General features: G+C 40.1%; 1 protein-coding gene across 1 annotated transcript in view; it reads right to left on the bottom strand.

The window, feature by feature from the left end:
• Positions 1-18,551, bottom strand: part of Exoc4 (exocyst complex component 4) — a 755,612-nt gene that overhangs the window by 204,629 nt on the left and 532,432 nt on the right. Inside the window, exon 11 of the mRNA XM_059257532.1 lies at positions 17,351-17,570. Coding sequence (XP_059113515.1) covers positions 17,351-17,570 — 220 coding nt within the window. The remainder of the gene's footprint in view (positions 1-17,350; positions 17,571-18,551) is intronic.

The raw sequence follows: 18,551 nt of genomic DNA, 5'->3' as shown, positions 1-18,551 counted from the left end.
AAGCTTGCTTTTATACTATAATAGCTCAGTTATTCAAACAGAGATAGCCCAAATCACATGGCTCATATTTACAGTCTGGCACTTTGTAGAAAAAGCGTGCTTAGCTCTGATCTAGTCTGGCTACTAGATGAATGGACCAGACACAGCAGCATTATCTGAACATTTGACTCAAAATGAAGAACAGAATAACTCACCTAGACTGGATGGAGCAAATGAACACACTAAGAAGATACCACCCTCTATGATGAACAAGATAATTAAAATTTTAACAACAGTCATCCATAGAGTGCAATCCTAAAGATGAAGATAATTCTCTAACAAAAAGGAGTGGGCTTATTATCAAATGACATTTTATTGCTAGACAACAGAGGACAGGGTCCTTTGAAGAGAAAACAAAGAGGTAGGTGGCAAATCAGAGGAAACACTCCTGTTGCTATGTAGGGGAAAGACTCCTTATGTCAGTCTTTACCCCCAGAGAAGATAGGACATGTGAAAACTTCATCAACTCAGGTGGATTTTTTTTTTTCATAAAGGAACTATTACTACTGAAATCTGATCTTGGCCCCATATCACTTTCCCTAGTACAAAAACAAGTAACTAAGAAACAGATTTGCTAATTTCAACCAAGTCCATTTGGTTGTCATACTCGTTTCCTTTTTAAATACTCCATTTTCTCTCTAACCGGAAAATAGCTTCTTCAATAAGGCAAATGGGTTATGACTTGCTCCTTGAAAACAAGCACGCTATAAAATCCACTTTAAATCTCTTGTCTATCATGTGCTATTTGTGGTTCATTGGTCACAGGCGATTTGCTGTCATTTGGGGCTTCTGTTAGCCAACGCTATAAGGACCGACAGAGATGAACATCATTTCCTCTTAGTGCTATAAAGCCTGCTCTGCCACTGTGTTTACATTTAACATCTTCACTTTTTCTATGCTTTTGAGTTAAGACTGGCCACATAGAAGTCAAATATCCCTAAAGAGACAAGAACAATAAATATATGAAGGATAAATACCAGGTTATGATCTTCCAATCTAACTAATGGGCAGAAAGTTAGACTTGTGAAAAGCATATATCATAACCACAATTCTTACTGGAAAAACAGTTTTGTAGGTTAGCAAAAAAGATGCCACATAATAATTTGACACAGAAGGTTATTTCTACTCTGATAATAAGTATCACTTGCTCAGATGCTATTTTCTGACCCCAAACTCACCCTGCTTTTGGCTACTGGACTTAGCCTGTAGGGAGTATATTCTGAACAAAAGGGGTCATTTGTCTAAAAGCTTTCAGACTGGACAGTCTTTGATTTCAGACATGGTGAAGCAACTTCTGTCATAGCAAATTTATACCTTTTATAGTGTCTTAGTCTTTCAATTAAGTCTGACGAAGAAGAAAGTGGTTGCTACTCTCTGATCTTCTCCTGTGGTTCACAGGTGGGAGTGTCCCTGGACCATCACTGTTGCATGGAGACTAGAAGTTGAGCCTCAGAGAAGTCACGCACACTGCTCCATGCGATTCCGCATGTTGGTAGCTGATCACCAGGAAACACATTCCTAAAGGACAGATGCCTTTCTATCCTTTCAACTGTCTGCATTTTCCAAGTCTTGGCACACAGTAGGCATTCAGAAATTGTTTACTCAATGTACTACAAATCTCTGAATTTCAGACTAAAAGTTTCTTCTATTGTACTATGCCTGTTCATGTTTAACAATGAATTAATCTCTCTTTTATCTTTCAAAAGAATCAGAAGTCACATTTCAAATTATGCTTTTACACAGGTATAATTAAATCTTTAAAAGGTGGGATGGCAAAGAAATTAGAGGCTAGAGTGTAACAGACATTTTATAACCTGCAGATGCCAACAGCAGGCAGCTCCCACCCTACTCTGTCCCCTCCTCCCCCACAGTATAACGGCAATTATATTTCAGGGTGAATAATATAATTATCTAAATGAAACCAGGAAGAAAAAAATGTAGGCAACATAAAAGGATTAGCAGCGCAAGGATGTGTGGTTGGGGGAGGCAGGAGGATGGATCCAGGCTGACAATTCCATAAAGTAGCCATCAATTATTTAAATCATTGTGACTTTTCAGACGCATTCTGGACAGCAAGGAGGAAAAAAAAAAAAACACGGTAGAAATTTGAAAACCATAAATTAGGAGAGAGATGCTTGTTATTTGGTTTTGGCGTGAAACGTGCTCTGCCTGGAGAAAGGATCCAAAGGCAGAGTCACTCTAAATGGGGGGAGGAAAGATGTTACCTTCTGGGAAGTGCAACAGAACAAAACACTGTTCTTACAGAAAAGTCCCAGTGCTGCTCAAATCCACGGAAGTAAACCACTCGACAGACTAACAGCAACATGTTTTCAAATAATACCACAAGTAGACTACAGAAAACTGAGCCAGGAGGAGGCGGACCTAGAGTCTCTATCAGAGCTGTCATTTCTAGATGTCACTTGAGACAAGGCTCTCTCACATGTGGAACCTGGCTCCACGGATGCAGATGGATTACTTTCTAAGGCATATTTCAGCCTTAAAAATTCTACTGAAGCCAAGTCATTATGTAAGTATATACCAAATTGTGCTGGGAAAACTCACAAATCAGATTAATTATATCTAAAAATAATTTACATAATATTATATATTATGTACTTATAAAAGGAAATGTCCTGTCTCATGCATATGGTTGAGGTCACAACACTTCCTGTCTGTTCTATTATATTTTTACCATAGAAGTAAATCTGCCTGTGACTCTTAAGTCCAGGTGTTAAAAGAAAGAAAGAAACAACTGAAAAAAGCCACCCCCCATCCTGCTATTGCTTGAAGCATCTGCATTTGCTAAGCAGGCTGTAGAGAAATTGATTGCTCCTTCACAGACACAAGATCTGCTTTGGTTAATACTCATGAGGTAAATCTAGTCAATAGTTTCATGAGCCAATTAGCTTAGTTTCCACCTAGATTTAACTAGTTGAGAAAGAATAAAAATAGCTCTCAAGCCAGTCATTAACAATGATTTTTAAGAAACAATTAGATTTGCCACAGAAAAGCAGGCATTATAAGTACATAACGAATCATATAAATATTTAAAAATGCATTTAAGCAATTATGTGAGCTTTATATTCACACATACAAGATTAAAAAACAGTAACACAGGAACTAATTTAACAAAATCTCAACAACCAAATAATGATTTTATAAATTACAGCTTATCTTTCAAATTTTGCTCATGAAAAATAAAATCCTTAACTTATTAATATTCTATATATCAAAGCTTCTGATCTCTTCTGCTAATGAATTTCTTGTCTGGCTGGTAAGAATGATTTCTCTCTGCTTGCTCTGCCCCCTGTCATTACCGCCATTCGAATTGGCTAATTCCTTTCTAAATAGTAGATGCATGACACTATGCCTTCATCAGACATACAAAACTTCACAAAACAAAAATTAAATGTCAATGCATGTAAGGTTAAAACAAAGTCAGGACAGCATGAGATCTCAGATAGTGTGTGGAGTATGACAAAACTGGGATGGGGATAGAAACCTGAGAGTGGAAAGACCTGACAGACACTGCTTCAGGCCAGCAGTCGAGCTTTCCCATCGACACTGTTAGGTCACATTAGAGAGTATACCTGAGATGATGTCCCCAAACACACAGTTCTCAGGAAACCACGAGAAACAACAGGTCCGTATACTTTGTAGGATATTTTACAAGACACCTCACTATTACCACATAAAATACAAACACTACTTTTGTGTATTTACTTTAAGTCAACATAACACCAAGACACTTGCAATCAATGTTTCTTGCAGCATGATTCACAACAGCGAAGTTATGGAACCAAAGGAGGTCCCCAGCAACAGAGGAATGGATTTGTAAAATGCTGCGTATATGCACAAAATGATTTTTACAGCCATAAAGAAGTTTGTCATTTGTAGGAAAATGGATGCAAGTGGAGATCATCACATTAAAGTGACTTAAGCCAGTCTCAGAAAGACAAATATTGGATTCATTCTCCCGTCTGCGGCTCCTAGATGTTCTATAGTATATATAACCATGTATACAGCTATGACAAGAAAGAGTTATATATCGAAGGGATGAAAGTGAACCAACAGGGGGACAAGGGAAGGCAGGGGAGAAAGTTTGGGGGGAATGGGCTCAGGCACTAATATGTAGTTAAATAAAAACTGAGAAAAATAATAACAAAGAAATAAAACATTAAAAAATAAAAACTAATCTGTCATGGCCATCAAAGAGGAATAGCAAGAAACTTCAGGAGAGCTGCTACACTGCCCTTGCTACTTTTCTTTAAATGAAAGAAGTTCCAAAAGGAAAGTTTATTTTAAAACATAATGCTGTTTCCCTTGACAAACAATGGAAGTTTGTTTCTGTACACCCTTTAACAAAGCTGCTGGCAATTCCATTTTCCTCATTCAGTGTGTCCCACTACGTGCTAAAGATTTCTACTGGTCTATGGTCAAATTTGAAACGATGACAGAAAAGGGTACTTTGGTTCGAGAGGCAAGAAATTAGCACAGTCCAGCCCCTTAGTCTGTTCAGGTTGCTCCCTCTGGTAAAGCTTTGGAAGCCATGGGCACACAGCAAGCAAGGTCATCAAAGCATTCTGCAAGTACCTGATAGGCAGCCTTGACCTTGGAACACCAAGAGGACAACAAATTCAGAAATGCTTCATGGAATAAAAGGGGGGGAAAGCAATTAAGCTCTTGTAGTTGAAATCAGGCAAAGAGAAGTGCTGTGCACCCAATGAGCAGAGGTAGAGAATGGCTCATTTAAGTGCAGTTATCTGAATTTAAATTTATACATATTTGCAAGTGAATACTCATGGTATTCTGGACTCTACAGATAGGACCATCCATCATGGGAATAGCTGCAACCACGAGGGGTAAAAGAAGATAAAAATGGGGGAGAAAAAGAAAAAGAAACCAAATAGAAGCCTAGATGAATTTTTCTTCTCAAAAGACTCTATTTCTAATATTCACAGTCCAAAAAGGACACAATGACATAGATAACCTGTTAATGAGCTAGCTGTGGGTTGTCTATTCCCCAGAGCAAGACTTCCAATTGCCAGAGCTTGTGTGTGTCTAAAAAGAATGAATGAAAAATGTACAGCTTAATCTTTCAACAAATTTGGATGTGCTGCGGATGATGGCCGCTCCTGTGGACACAGAGGTGATCCCTAGCCCATTGAGGCCTTTGTGGCCTGGGGTCGAAAACTTGACAGATTTGAGTGTGTTATTGCGGGAAATCAGTTTGTTGGGTTTGTTTGGCCAATTATGACAATCAATCAAAAAAATAACCTCAAACACTGAGCCTGGGATCACCTATCTCAGGCGGTTGTGAGGTCACTGCTCAATGTTTCAGTCTAGAGAAAAACAAAACCTTCACAGGAGACAGTCTCCTGTTCAGGGTAGTATGACTAGGGCCCTCCATCAGCTGCCTCTGTGACACCAGGTTTCTGTCCTTCACTGTATCTGTAGATGGCAAGTCGCATTCTTCTTTAAAGGGCCACCTATTGAATAGCTATATTTTTAACAACCTTTCATGTTTCTCTGACAGACAGCAATAGGAAGCAGGTCTGCTGAAAGCCTGAGATGACCACTGGTATGTTTGTTTATTTAACTGTTTTTCTCATTCTCTGTCCACTTCTGCACCCCAGTCCATCTGTTCTTTCACACCACTGAGAATCTTGTGTCCCCTGCTTGGGATACTTTCTCCTGCCTGCTCCATATCTGCACATCCAACGACACCCAGCATCCTTCTATTTGGTTTCTTTTTCTCCCCCATACTTATCTTCTTTTACCCTGCATGGCTGCAGCTATTCCTATGATGGATGGTCCTATCTGTAGAGTTCAGAATGCCATGAGTATTCACAAGTATTTCTCTTGATTCCTACAGCCCCCAGTGCCTCTCCTTACCACATACAGTGCCTGGCTTCTGGACCAACCGAGCTGTGGTCAGTTAGACACTGACGTGCACTCTTCCTGGATTTGTGGGTATGAGAGATTCAGACTCCCTAATTAACAGACTCCCTCCTAAACTTCTCAGATGAGGAAGTCTAGCTTTAAACTTATATCCCTATTCACCTTGTCCCATGACATTCAGAGATGAGACCATAAGTTTAGCACAGAGTAAGATTTACTAAATATCTCCACTTAGTTTCAATAGCATTTTAACACAGGGGAATTACTGGACTGAACCCTGTCATTCTTGTCAGGGCCGTGTACCAGATTTCTCTGGCCCACTGTAGATGCCCACACCAAGATTAAGTGCAGACAAGTTGAGCATTGCATGGACTTTGAAAAGCATGAAGAAAAACAGCTGCTTTCCTTGAACGGTTAATCTTTAAAGGGCCATTTAACTTTGAAGCTGAGATAGTCTTGTTTCGTTCTCTTCACTTTCTCACTAGAACGTCTCTAAGCCAGAGTGGCAACATACAGACAGGGCAAAAATTACTTAGGATAAGAACCTCAAAAATTCCCTAAGTACAGCAGTTCTCTGTCTATACTCATCTGGCTCCTACCAGTCATCTCGCCAGATCAGCAATTCCCTCCTAAGAATGATAACTATCATTTGCTTGGATGTCAAGGCAGCCTTTCTCTCTTCCTAGTGTCTGTTCCTGAAATGCTCTTCCCCCTCTAACATTTAAGGAAAAGGGATAAATCTGAAGATGCCTTTGTTAGCACATAAAGTCAAATATATTTCAGGCAAAGGCAGCCCTCTAAAGATCTGAGTGACAGAGTGTTAATGTAGTTCAGTCCCTGTCAGCACATCTGTCATAAGTCATTACCTTCTGTCCTGCTTATCCACAATAGAGTGGGTTGAGGAAAGATCAAAATGGACAGCAGCCACTCAATGTTTCAAAATATTTATCTCAAATGTGGCCTGATACATGGAACCATCTAGGGGACAAACTAAGCTGCCCATCAGCACACTTACTGTTACTCATGATAGAAAGTAAATTCAGAGTCCCAGCTTACAGCCCCGGGCTTACCCCTATACTGATGTCATTTTCAAACAGCCCTGTGCTCAGCTTCTGAGCACTGAGAAAGCTGGTAGACAAGTGTCACTGGCTGTAATTACTTTCCCATGCAGACGTCCTCATGACAAAACCTTCTAGCTCGCTCTGTTTTTACTTCCATTTTTAAACAATCCTATGACCTATGACATTGGTCTCATAAAACAAAAATATGAGATATTTAAGGATCCCCCCTATAAAATATATAGGGTTAAATATACATTGTTTTTTGGTGGCAGACAATAGGGGAAAAAAGATAATTAAGGATCCCCCTATAAAATATATAAGGTTTTATATATATATATATATATATATATATATATATATATATATATATATATAGTTTTTTAGTGGTAGACAACAGGAAAAAAATGACAACTAATGTTTATTTCTAGCCCTTTTATATTACTCCAAAAGCCTAACTATCTATACTCAATAGAAGTTAGGTTAAAATAGTTACTTTTTCTTCTCATTTTTACAGGAAGATTCCTAAAGAAGACCTATTAACCAAAAACTTCACTAAGAAAACCAGACAAGAATCTATTCTTTTATCATTCAGAGGCGAGACCAAACCTTTAAGATATTTATAAATAGTAAAGTTGCTCACATAGTGTGTTTGGTCTACCTGTACATACAAATCATTCCTTATTCATGCCACAGCCTTCTGCATCAATGCTGATAAAAACAAGTTCTCTTATTGTGTGATATTGATAAAGGCCCTACTTACAAATTAATCTGAGTTAGTCAATTTCATGTTCCATGCCAATATTTAAAGGAAACTTTTGGATGAGTACTTCTAACAACTGAGTGCTCCAAAGAAAGCACCTATGGTCTTACTCACTGTGGCACCTACACATGCCTATTTTTAAAGTCCTGTGAGTAGCACCATGTCAATAGGAAATGGTTAGTGATGCATTTCTGGCACAGCTGAAGAGAAATTAGAATGTGCAGGTTCACCTATGCTACAAAACCAATACAGGAAAATGATAATGGCAGAATTTTGGCTGGGGAGTATGTGTGTGTTCAGGGACACGTTTTGAGCTTTTAGATGCTTAAATATTTTCACAAATTATTCAAACAATAGTTTCTTAATTGTCAAGTTCTCATGTTGATGGTTTACTCATGCATAATAAAAATTGGAAAAGATTAGTGCTATGTTGGAGTGGAAATGTCCACAGCTGGTGGTAGTGGTCTATGAGGTTGTGAAACCTTTCTGACCTGGATCCCTGCTGGTAGTCATGGGGCTGCAGGCACAAGCTTTGAGGGTGAGAGGAGGGCCTTGCCTCTAGTCTTGCTGTTTCCTGACTGCCAACATTATATGACCAACAGCCTCACTATGCCTTCCTCACCATGACGGACTCTCATCATGAGCCAAAGTACATCCATCCCCCCTCAAGTTGCTTCCTTCAGTTATCTACTAACAGAGAGGACAGAAGAAACTAGCACAATAAATAAGGCTTTTCATTTACTAGGGAATATTTCTGCAGGAATCGTCTAAGCACCAGTCTCCTTGATGCTTGTCAGAATGAAGGGATTATGTGGTTAAGTGAACCAATAATACCTGTTGTAAAATGTCTCAGTATGTAGAGACTTTCGGAAGCCCTGCTGGACACATCATACCCACTGTATTTCTCTCCTTGTCTGACGGTAGCTTGGGCAAAGGTCCTTTCTATCCTACAGATGAGGGAAGAAAACCAAGGGATGGTATTCAATGGGACTCGTCATTCTTAGGGACATCAGACTCATGCATCTTGTGCTTTCCCCACTTTACCATAAGGAAACTTAGTAGAAAAAAAGAAAAGATATAAAACTTAAAAAGATCTAAGCCAGCAGTAGGACTAACAGTATAGAAAAAGCACATCTGGATAATGAGAACACAGGTGATGGCAATGAAATCACAAGTCTCCCTTCTCAACAGAAGTATACGACTGTTTGAAGCTATGGTGACAGACAGCCCAAATAGAGACAAGAACAAAGGTACTTCCCAGTACTCCATCTCCCAGGACAAAGTCTAAACTAGCCACAAAATGCTGGTTAATTGAGGCTCCTGCTTGTTGTGAAAAAGCCAATCAGCACTGCTAGTGAATAAATATTAGGAATACAATTCCAAGAAAACAAGAACTGTAAGTGGCTAGTGTTTCTTTAAGCATAGAGGTACACCAAAGAATGAGACTGGATCCCAAGACGCTTTGCTTTTTGAACTAGTTTTTCACAGTGAGAACATTAGAACCACCTCTAAGAGCTTGAGGAGGGGGGTGTCAATTGATCAGCTCTCTTTTCAACTTAATGATTTTCATGATGACTTCCAGCAAACCTTAAATGGAACTAATCTATTTACACTAATAAAGCTGAATCTATTCTGTACCAGAGAGTGGAACAGTAGAACAGCAACAACTGGCTGTGATGCAAACACCACTCAAAGTCAACATTCTTCATGTTAACATAATTCGATCTGAGGAAAACAATATGCTGTTGCCGCTATCCATATATCCTTGGGAACACAGAAAAGGTTACTGGCAGTGCTTTGGCCTAGCTGGGAAGATAATAAGTTTGGGCGTCAGTAATTATTTCCAGCAAATAATTGTACTGTAAGCAGCTGTGTCCATGACAGCTTGACTGGGACTCCTGCAATCGCCCACCTATCAATCACTCTCCTTTGGAACTCTGTTGACTCCTAGAACTCAGACTACCCTGAGCAGTTGCTTTAACAGTAATATTTCCATACTGATTCCCATGTAGAGGTAGAGGAATGAACCATGTGCTTCCCAGCCCACATCTTCTACATGCAACTTCAGAATGTGACCCAGCTTGGAAACAGGTTCTTTGCAGATGGAAACATACAAGACTAGGGTGGGCTATAAATCTACTGAAAGTGTCCTTATGGGAGTCAGACAAACGACAAAGAGAAGCGGGGACTGGATTTATGCTTCTAGAGCAAGAACAGCAATGGCCTCTAGAAAGGGTCCCCTCTAGAGCTTTGGAGGAATCGCAGCTTCTGGCATCTTTAACAGTGTCAGAGTAAACCATTCAACACTATAAATGTTTATTTACTTGGTGTGTATGCGCACATATACGCACACTACAGTGCTCATATAGAGGTCCAAGGATAACTTGCAGGAGTCACTTCTGTCCTTAGGGTTCTAGAGATTGAACTCAGGTTATCAGGCTTGTTAGCAAACACCCTCACCCACTGAGCCATCTTGCTGCCCCACAGAATAAACTTCTTTTGTTTTAAGCCACCGACATTGTATTAACTTGCTTTAGCATCCCTAGGAAACCAGTCCACTGACTCTAAGAGTCATAAACACCACATGCCACTCCTAAATTTTTCTAACCAGCAGAGGGGCTCCAGGAACAGGTAAATGGTGCAGATATAGCATCAGCTCCTGCTTGCTATCAGGCTAGGTAGAGGGGAGCTAGAAAGGTGACTGGGTGGGTATTAAGAGTGAATACAGGCTCATGGGGAGAGGACAGCAGCTTGAAAATCTAGACAGATGGCAGAATGCTGAACAGCCAGTGACAGAGGTCAGACAGCCTTAGAAGTGAGAGCTAGTAGCAGGCAGGTACTGTATTAGAGCTCTTCATGCTAAGATCCAGTCACACGTGGTGTGCGCAAGAAGAGGGTATGTTCTATAGTCATTACCCACTTAACCATTATCACGTTCCTAGGCCAAAAAATTATAGTTTCTATTTTCCAGAGAAAGAAATAGATATATAGAGGCTAAACAATTTGGTCACAGAGAAGAAGCTATCAAATGATGTGGTTGGAATCCACTTGTATGTGATTCCAAAGCTTACGTCTACAGCTTATTCCCCAATATAAAACTGAGTACCCTGTTACAGACCTGACGAGATAATGCCTGAGCAATAACTTTAGCTTTTCCTTGTCAGAGAAATAACTGATTCAAAGCAGCAATCTTCAGAGAAGTGGCACCAATTCTGGCTGAATGCTAGGATCATCTGGGTATCTTGCTGGAACTCCCTCACTCCGGGCCGACTGATGGAGTGTGGGCAGTGGTGCTTTCAGGAAGCTTCCTGGGTGACTTGAATGGGTCGTGTTCCTGAGAACCGCTGATCTAGGCCAGCAGGTGGAAGTGGGAAGTGTGGCTGGCTGAGGAGGAGGTGCGAGTTTGGTGTTTGCAGGCAGACTGCAGCTATTTCACTTCTCCGAAGTGACTCTGGCAAATGCTAGGGCAGCGAGGAAAATGGAATATGCTTTAAATGTTTCAAGACGGCTTCCTCTTACTCACACAGCTTATGTTTGTTCCTCCAGTGATAGGAAGTTTGAGCCTGAGCATTGGGAAGCTGCCTCTGTCTCACATAGTCCTCCCTGAGCCAGAAAACGTGGGCTCCTCTCTTGGGAAAGCACTCTGCAAAATTCTGCAATGTGCTAGTCTAGGAAACAGCTTCTGCCATCATGGCAAATATTGTTTTTGCAATGTCTGGGTCAGTGTGAAACAATGTAGAATACTTTTTAACATGACTACGGTTGCTCACCACAAAGTTAAATACTCACAGCATTAGGTCCTGGAACTCCTTACCTTCAAGATGGGCATAATAACACTAAAAGAATGCTTCTTCAACTTCAGATTATATTAAAGCTACATGCAGGGCTGTTAGAATCCAGGTACAAAGTTTAGGAATCTAGTTCTCACAAGTTCCCAGGTGATGCTAACACTCCAGGCTACAGGCCACATGTTGTGCTGTACTAGTCCAGAGCACTGCTTCTCACACACAAATACACAGACATGTCAGATGGGGACAAGATATAAGTGCAGGCTGAGTCAGAGGTCTGATGGCCCTGTGTGTAGGCAGCTCTCCAGGTAGTAAGAATGGTAAAGATTCACCAATGGGGTAGGAGAGGAAACTTCAGTGGACCACTGCTCAGATGGTTGCCCATTCAACAGTTTCATAGGCAAGGAATAAAAAACATAAACTATTGGTACTGTCACTTAAAAAACAAAGAAACAACCATGGAACCATCGAAGGATATATAAATTACCAAACAACAATACATGTGAGAACTAAAGCGAACCAGAGTTCAATCTCTCTCCTTATGTCTGCGTTTCTGAGTTAGGGTTTCTATTGGTGTAAAGAGACACCATGACCACAGCAACTCTTATAAGGAAAACATTTAATTAGGGGCTCGCTTGCAGTTTCAGAGGTTCAGTCCATTATTATCACAGTGGGACATGGCAGCACGCAGGCAGACATGGTACTGGAGGAGGAGCTGAAAGTTCTATATCTTGATCCACAGGCAGCAGGAAATGATGTGAGACACTGGGCATGGCTTGAGCATATATGAGACCCCAAAGCCTGCCTCCACAGTGACACACTTTCTCCAAAAAGGCCACACTTAATTCAACAAGGCCACATCTCCTAATAATGCCACTCCCTATGAGCTTATGGGAGACAATTACATTCAAACTACCACACTATGGAATGAAAATCTCTGGACCACCTCAATGTCCATCTCAAACAAAAGCGCCCCTAATTCCAAGTCAGAATGCTGAGCACAGAGCTTCAAAGTTCCACATCCAAAAGATGGCTTAGGAAAAATGATTTTTTTTCCTAAGAGACTTCCTTAGTTTAGCTTGAATCCACAAGCTTAACGTAGCAGGAGTCGAGGCCATTTTGCAGAAAAAGCAGTGCAAAGGACACCTCAGAAGGCTAGATGAGTCATACCCAGTTTTGCCCTTACGTTAGAACACAAGAGGTAAAGGAACGATGACACTGTGATTTAGCAATGCGTAGGTTTTGAAACTCAAGATGAGAAATTTTGTGTCATGAGGGGAAAACACAGCCACATATGTCCATGCAGTTAGGAAAGCATCATTTTCATCTATTCATTCACTCATCCATTTATTAAATATTGAATATTGGGACAGGCAAAGTGGATCAGAGGGAAAAGGCACTTGTTGCTAAGTCTGATGACCTGGATTTGATCTTCAGGACCCACAGGGTAGAAGGAGAAAACCAACTTTGGCAAGTTGTCCTCTTATCTCCACACATGCACCATGGTGTGTGTACATGCATGCGCATACACAAACACACAGACACATTCACACAAATAAATAAAAATATAAGAATATTCATGTAAATATTATTAGATATTCTAGTCTGGAACTAGAGATTTTGGAGAGAACCAATGGGGACCAATACTCACGCTCTCTATTGTAAATGTGTTAGGGCTGAAGCAGATGGTCCTTTCCTTCACTCTCTGGGAGGCAGTATGGGATAGTAAAGGATCTGGAGCAATGCTCCTCTAACTATGGTAACAGCCCAGTATCCCCACAATCTGTTGTGAATATACGCTTTTATGAGATACGATAAAAATGAGTTACCAGAGAAAGAAATTCAAAACCTAGAAATACGTAAGATATAAGTTCTAATTTCTTAGATTCACAGACAATGTCCAAGCACTAAGAAGAAATCAACGTGTCTAAAGGGTCACTCTCACCTCTGTGTCTGGTGGCACAAAGGTAGCAGGTAGCTTGCAGACAACCATAATCCTCAGACTATGATGTGCAAACTGTTGTAGAACACAGGGCTCAGGACAAGACTTCCTGGGTGTGAACTAACCTTCCCTTTGCTAGCCAGAAGACTCTGGGCAGGCAATTTAATTTAAGACCATCAAAGAACTTGTCATACAATCAAAGCATATATAAGCTGGTTCATGTAAAGCACTCAGAAGAATGTCTGGCTCCTAGTCAACACTGCTAATGTGCTGACTACTATCATTGCTAATATTACTGCTTGTTCTGCTGGGCTGCATCATTTGAGGACCACCTCTCTCACAGCATTTCACCCATGAAGCAGGACTTGCTCTTTTTCTTCCTATCAACTCCCTTTCTTCCCTCCACAGAATTTACCACAGAAAGTAAAATAATCAGTGCAAGTGCATGTTAGCACTCCCAGATATGTCTCCTCATGACATGATGCCTGGGCTGCTTAGATGCCATGTTGGGGGTGGGGAGCAAAGACAGACCCGGAGTTCTCCTCACAGGACACCATGCATTTCACCTGCCCATCAGCCAATGAATGAAAGCAACAAGTAGACAACTGTCCTTCCTTCTCCCTGGAAAACCCAACGAGGCTGATGACAAACGACACAGCTGCTGCCTCGGGGGAAGAGCACACGCTCGCTCTGCTCTGTGACCTGACAGCAGTCTAGCCGAGGGGTCTCTTTATGCTTCATGTAACTGAGCACTTTCCCCACCTGCGTCTCTCACACATATTGCCCCCAGCTCCCTTCTTAGTGTGTCTTACATTCTCAGTTAATATTTTAAGACCTACTCACCACGTTTTCTTAGATTAGCCACCTACAATTAGCTAGAAATAAAAATGTAAAGTAGACATGGAGATACCTTTAAGAAACACTGAAATTTTAGCATAGGAAATCATGTTAGAAGACCATTTATAATTGTTATAAAGAAAGAGAATTTTTCAGGATGGAAACCTCATTATCTCGGAGAACAGTAGGTAGATTTAATGACTATACCCTCAGAACTTTGCATCTTCAAAAATACAATTTTAATGTACAAAAGAAGGCAAGACTATGACCATATAACAAAGCAGGTATTTTAGCTCTGAGCATAAACTTGGAAGTTATTAACTGGAATGGCTTTGGTCTTAAGTTTTACTTATTTATATGTAATTATGCCTTGATAAGGTAAAAAATAGAACAGGTAGAGTCCTTACCTAGCTTAGACTGGAGTAATTGATTTAAAGGGCAAAAGAGAGATACTAATACTAAATGATGGGTGACAAGTTTGAGAGTGATCTGACAGGTAGACTATGGACTGCCCAGGGGTGACATTTAGCTGGCAGTGTATGGCCCAATATGGGTCAGACGATGAATCTCAACGTGTATTTGCTACATAAGCCCAAAATGATCATGTTTATTAAGGTGAATCTTTAGTTCACAAATTTACTAGATAGCGTAGTGTGCTTTCCCCATCCGCCCCTTAAACACAGTACATGATATACGATAAAGCTGTTATCATATAGCATGGCATTTCAGGATAATAGATACTGGGTGGGTTCCTGATGGAAAAGAAACTCATGGTCAAACAAATCATAGTCACTGTTTCTCATTTTTTCCCATTTTGAATTTTTTTCATTGAGTTTATTCATCGATTGACCCATCTATGCACATACGCATCTGGTAAGATGCATGAGTACTTCCTGTTGCCAAGAGAGAGCTGGGATTTAGAACTTACCTCCCAGTGGAAAATGATAGAAGAGAATTTAGCGAAAGTGGTAGCTATATCTGTGATGAATGTTAAGAAGGAAAAACCCAGTGTTGGCTTGGGATGTAGCTCAACTGCAGAATGCTGGCCTTGCATGTGCAAGGTCCTGAGTTCAATTTGAAGTTCAAGCAAGCAAGCAAGCAAGCAGCAAATACTAAAGAAATGGTCAATGGATCCTGATACAAAGTGGAAGAGATAACTTATAGAAGTACGCCCAGGGTTGAGAAAAGGAACTAGGGATGTTGAGAATTCAGAGACTCTAATAGCAGAAAGAGGAAATCAAGGGGTGAGGAGGAGAAACTGTTGTCAGAGCCCAGAGAGAGCAGGAGCTACAGCTAGTGAGGAAGCTTCAGCATCACAAGCAGCGAGGAAGAAACAGTTCAGCCTCTTTCTTCTCTGACCTTCGGGTTCCTGCTAGTGATCCCTCCCAGAAGAACCCAGTCAGAAGGTCATCTTGGCAGGACGACCTCAGTGGGACAGTACATAGGGACTGATCTCAGCCTTGAAAATACATGAACAAGAGAAAAGGAAGAATGAGGAAAATCAGAAAAGAGACCTGGTTAGGTAGTAAGTAGCCTGAAAAACCTTCTAGTTGATGTGAGATACTCAGTAAGATTCAGGAAGGTCTCATCAGTGGAACAGCAATCCAGCAGGGACAGTGAACAGAGAACAGAGTTTGGCACCCCCTTCTCTAAGAGCAGACCTGGCAGGACCAGAGAGTGCACAAGAGCAACTTCCCTTACGATGCTTCTAGTTCATCTCTTCTTTATCACAGAGAGTTTGTGTAAAACTAGATACCATGCTGAGGAAGTTCTAGCATGTCTCTGTATTCTAATGAACAGAGACTTAGGTAGGCAGCACAGCCGGAGAGCTGAGTGAAGCAAGTATATCCTACCCTTCCACGTGCACTGCTCTGTTGAAGAGCTCAAATCTTCTACACCTGGCACCCCTCACGCTGTGTAATTTATGGAACACTGTGTTGTGTTCTCTGTTCTTTTCTTGAGATAGAGTCTCACTATGTAGCTTCTGAATGGTCTAAAACTGACCACGTGCACCAGACTGGCCTCAAAATCACAGAGATCCACTTGCTTCTTTTGGAATCAATGGTGTGAGCCACCACATCTGCTTATTGTTCTTCTTAAAGCAAGATTAATGCAACTGTCAACATATACACACAATTCCAATTCATGATTTTTCTCATTTTCTATTTATGATCATATCATAAGCTAAAATGTATAAAAAATATCTACCACAGGCCTATGAAAAAAAAATATCTATTGTCAGATAATATATATTGTCCAGAAATCGTATCTTCAAGGAAAAATGTTCAATATTAACAAGATCATTACTTGAACTAAATGATCTGACTTTTAACAGCCAGTTTACTGGTTCAGACTCCCTGAGCTAGTCAAGTTATTTACACTATCTACCTAAAAGTGGTTCGGAGAACTGCCTTTCTGCTGGTAAACGAGGTTACATAGGGTAACTAATTTCCTTCCTGCTAATCCTTCCTACTCTACGATGCATTCACCAGTAGAAAAACAATTCTTTCAAGAACAATTCTAAACAAACAGTGAAGAATTGTCTGAATGTCAGTGAGACTCACCATCTCCCATAGTCAAAGTTAAACTTTTTTTATTCCTTTCATTATCTTGGGAATTTCCATTATCCAAACTATATCAGACCTAAATTTCCCTAGTGTCTATTTAATTTATTTCCTTTTGTTTTGTCCCTGTTGAATATAGAACCAGATGGTAATTCTTCTTCTTTTCTAAAGTTATGACTCTTGCCAAGTCACAAAAAAAAAAAAATGGTGATTAAAAACAGTAATTTTGGGGCTGGAGATATAGTTCAGTGGTTAAGAACACTGGCTGGCCTTCTAGGGGACCTGGGTTGAATTCCTAGCAACCACATCATGTGAGTTACAACCACTTGTTTCAGCAGATCCAATACCCTCCTCTGGTCTCTGCAGGTGCCAGGCACACAACTGGTACACAGACATACACTCATAAAAACTACATTTTAAAAAATTAGGAAAAGAGTAAGTTCTTTTCCTCTTATTACCTGTAGAAGAGGCCTCTGCACCCCCAGAACCTTCATGGTGTCTGCATTAGCTAGGACCTTCAAGGGGTCTGTTGTTTTGGTGACTCCTTCAATTTCCTTGTTGATCTCAGCCAAGACTTGATTAAGGAAAATGCTTTTGATATACATGGTGAGGAACTCTCGAAGGGGACACTGTTTGGCAGGGCCAAGTCCCAAGGCGTGTTCAATCTCCTGAATAAATCTGGAAGACAACAAGAGGGTGGTTAAATAAATCAGAAAGACATAAATATGATACCACACATCAGTATCTGTGGGCTCAGGCTGTTTCCATGGATACAGCAAGGTCATCATTCCATCTCAATACAAGTTTCAGTTTTTTTAAAAAATAAGTTATTTCACTAATTAAATGAAATAAGATGGAACAAAAAAGCATGACTTCTTCTATGTATGGTAGAGCATAATACTCTAGTTAATTTGCAAAAGAAATAAGACTGTAAGAGTCAAAGGAAAAGTATAATAAACAGAAAACAAAATTATAGGGCAAACTAAAGAGCATATCCACAAACAGCACTTACTTCTTATTGAAATTGCTTATATATAGTGTGTGGGGCATAAAAGTATTCCTTTATTTACAATGATATTGAGTTTGCAGCAGGCTACAAAAGGGAAAGAACAGGAGTTGGAAGACAAAGGAGAATTTCAACTGTATGTTTTATGTTTAATTTTATGTTTTTTTTATAAAAATAGATAAGGTGTATATACCAGAATATTAACAGGTGTCCTAACTCAGAGATGAATACATATTATCGTTCGCACTTTTCTGTAGAGGTAGCCTTGCTTTCAGTGGTTTAATACACACAAATTTAACTTACTATAGTTTAGTTAAATGACACCAGCCCCCAACAACATAGTTTAAAACTTATAGAATCACAGTATAGTTAGCACCATCCATTCAATGTAATTACACAAAGACAAACTGTGATATTATCCCTTCAGAATCCTATGTATAAAAAACTGCAGGGCATTGTGGTCAGAGACCAATCATTTCTTTCCAGTCTATTGCAAATGGTCATTGTGCTCTGTCTATTCAGTTCATGTACAGACAACCAAGTATGTGGTTATGCTGTCTCCTTGTCACCAAGTGAAAAGGCCACGTGGCATTTTATAAAAAGCAAAATAATTGGCCAATACAGATAAAATACAGGAACAAAACTGAGATGAC

The sequence above is a fragment of the Peromyscus eremicus genome, chromosome 3 (assembly GCF_949786415.1).
Source record: "Peromyscus eremicus chromosome 3, PerEre_H2_v1, whole genome shotgun sequence".
Taxonomy (NCBI): Eukaryota; Metazoa; Chordata; class Mammalia; order Rodentia; family Cricetidae; genus Peromyscus; species Peromyscus eremicus.
This window is presented reverse-complemented; position numbering and strand designations above follow the sequence as displayed.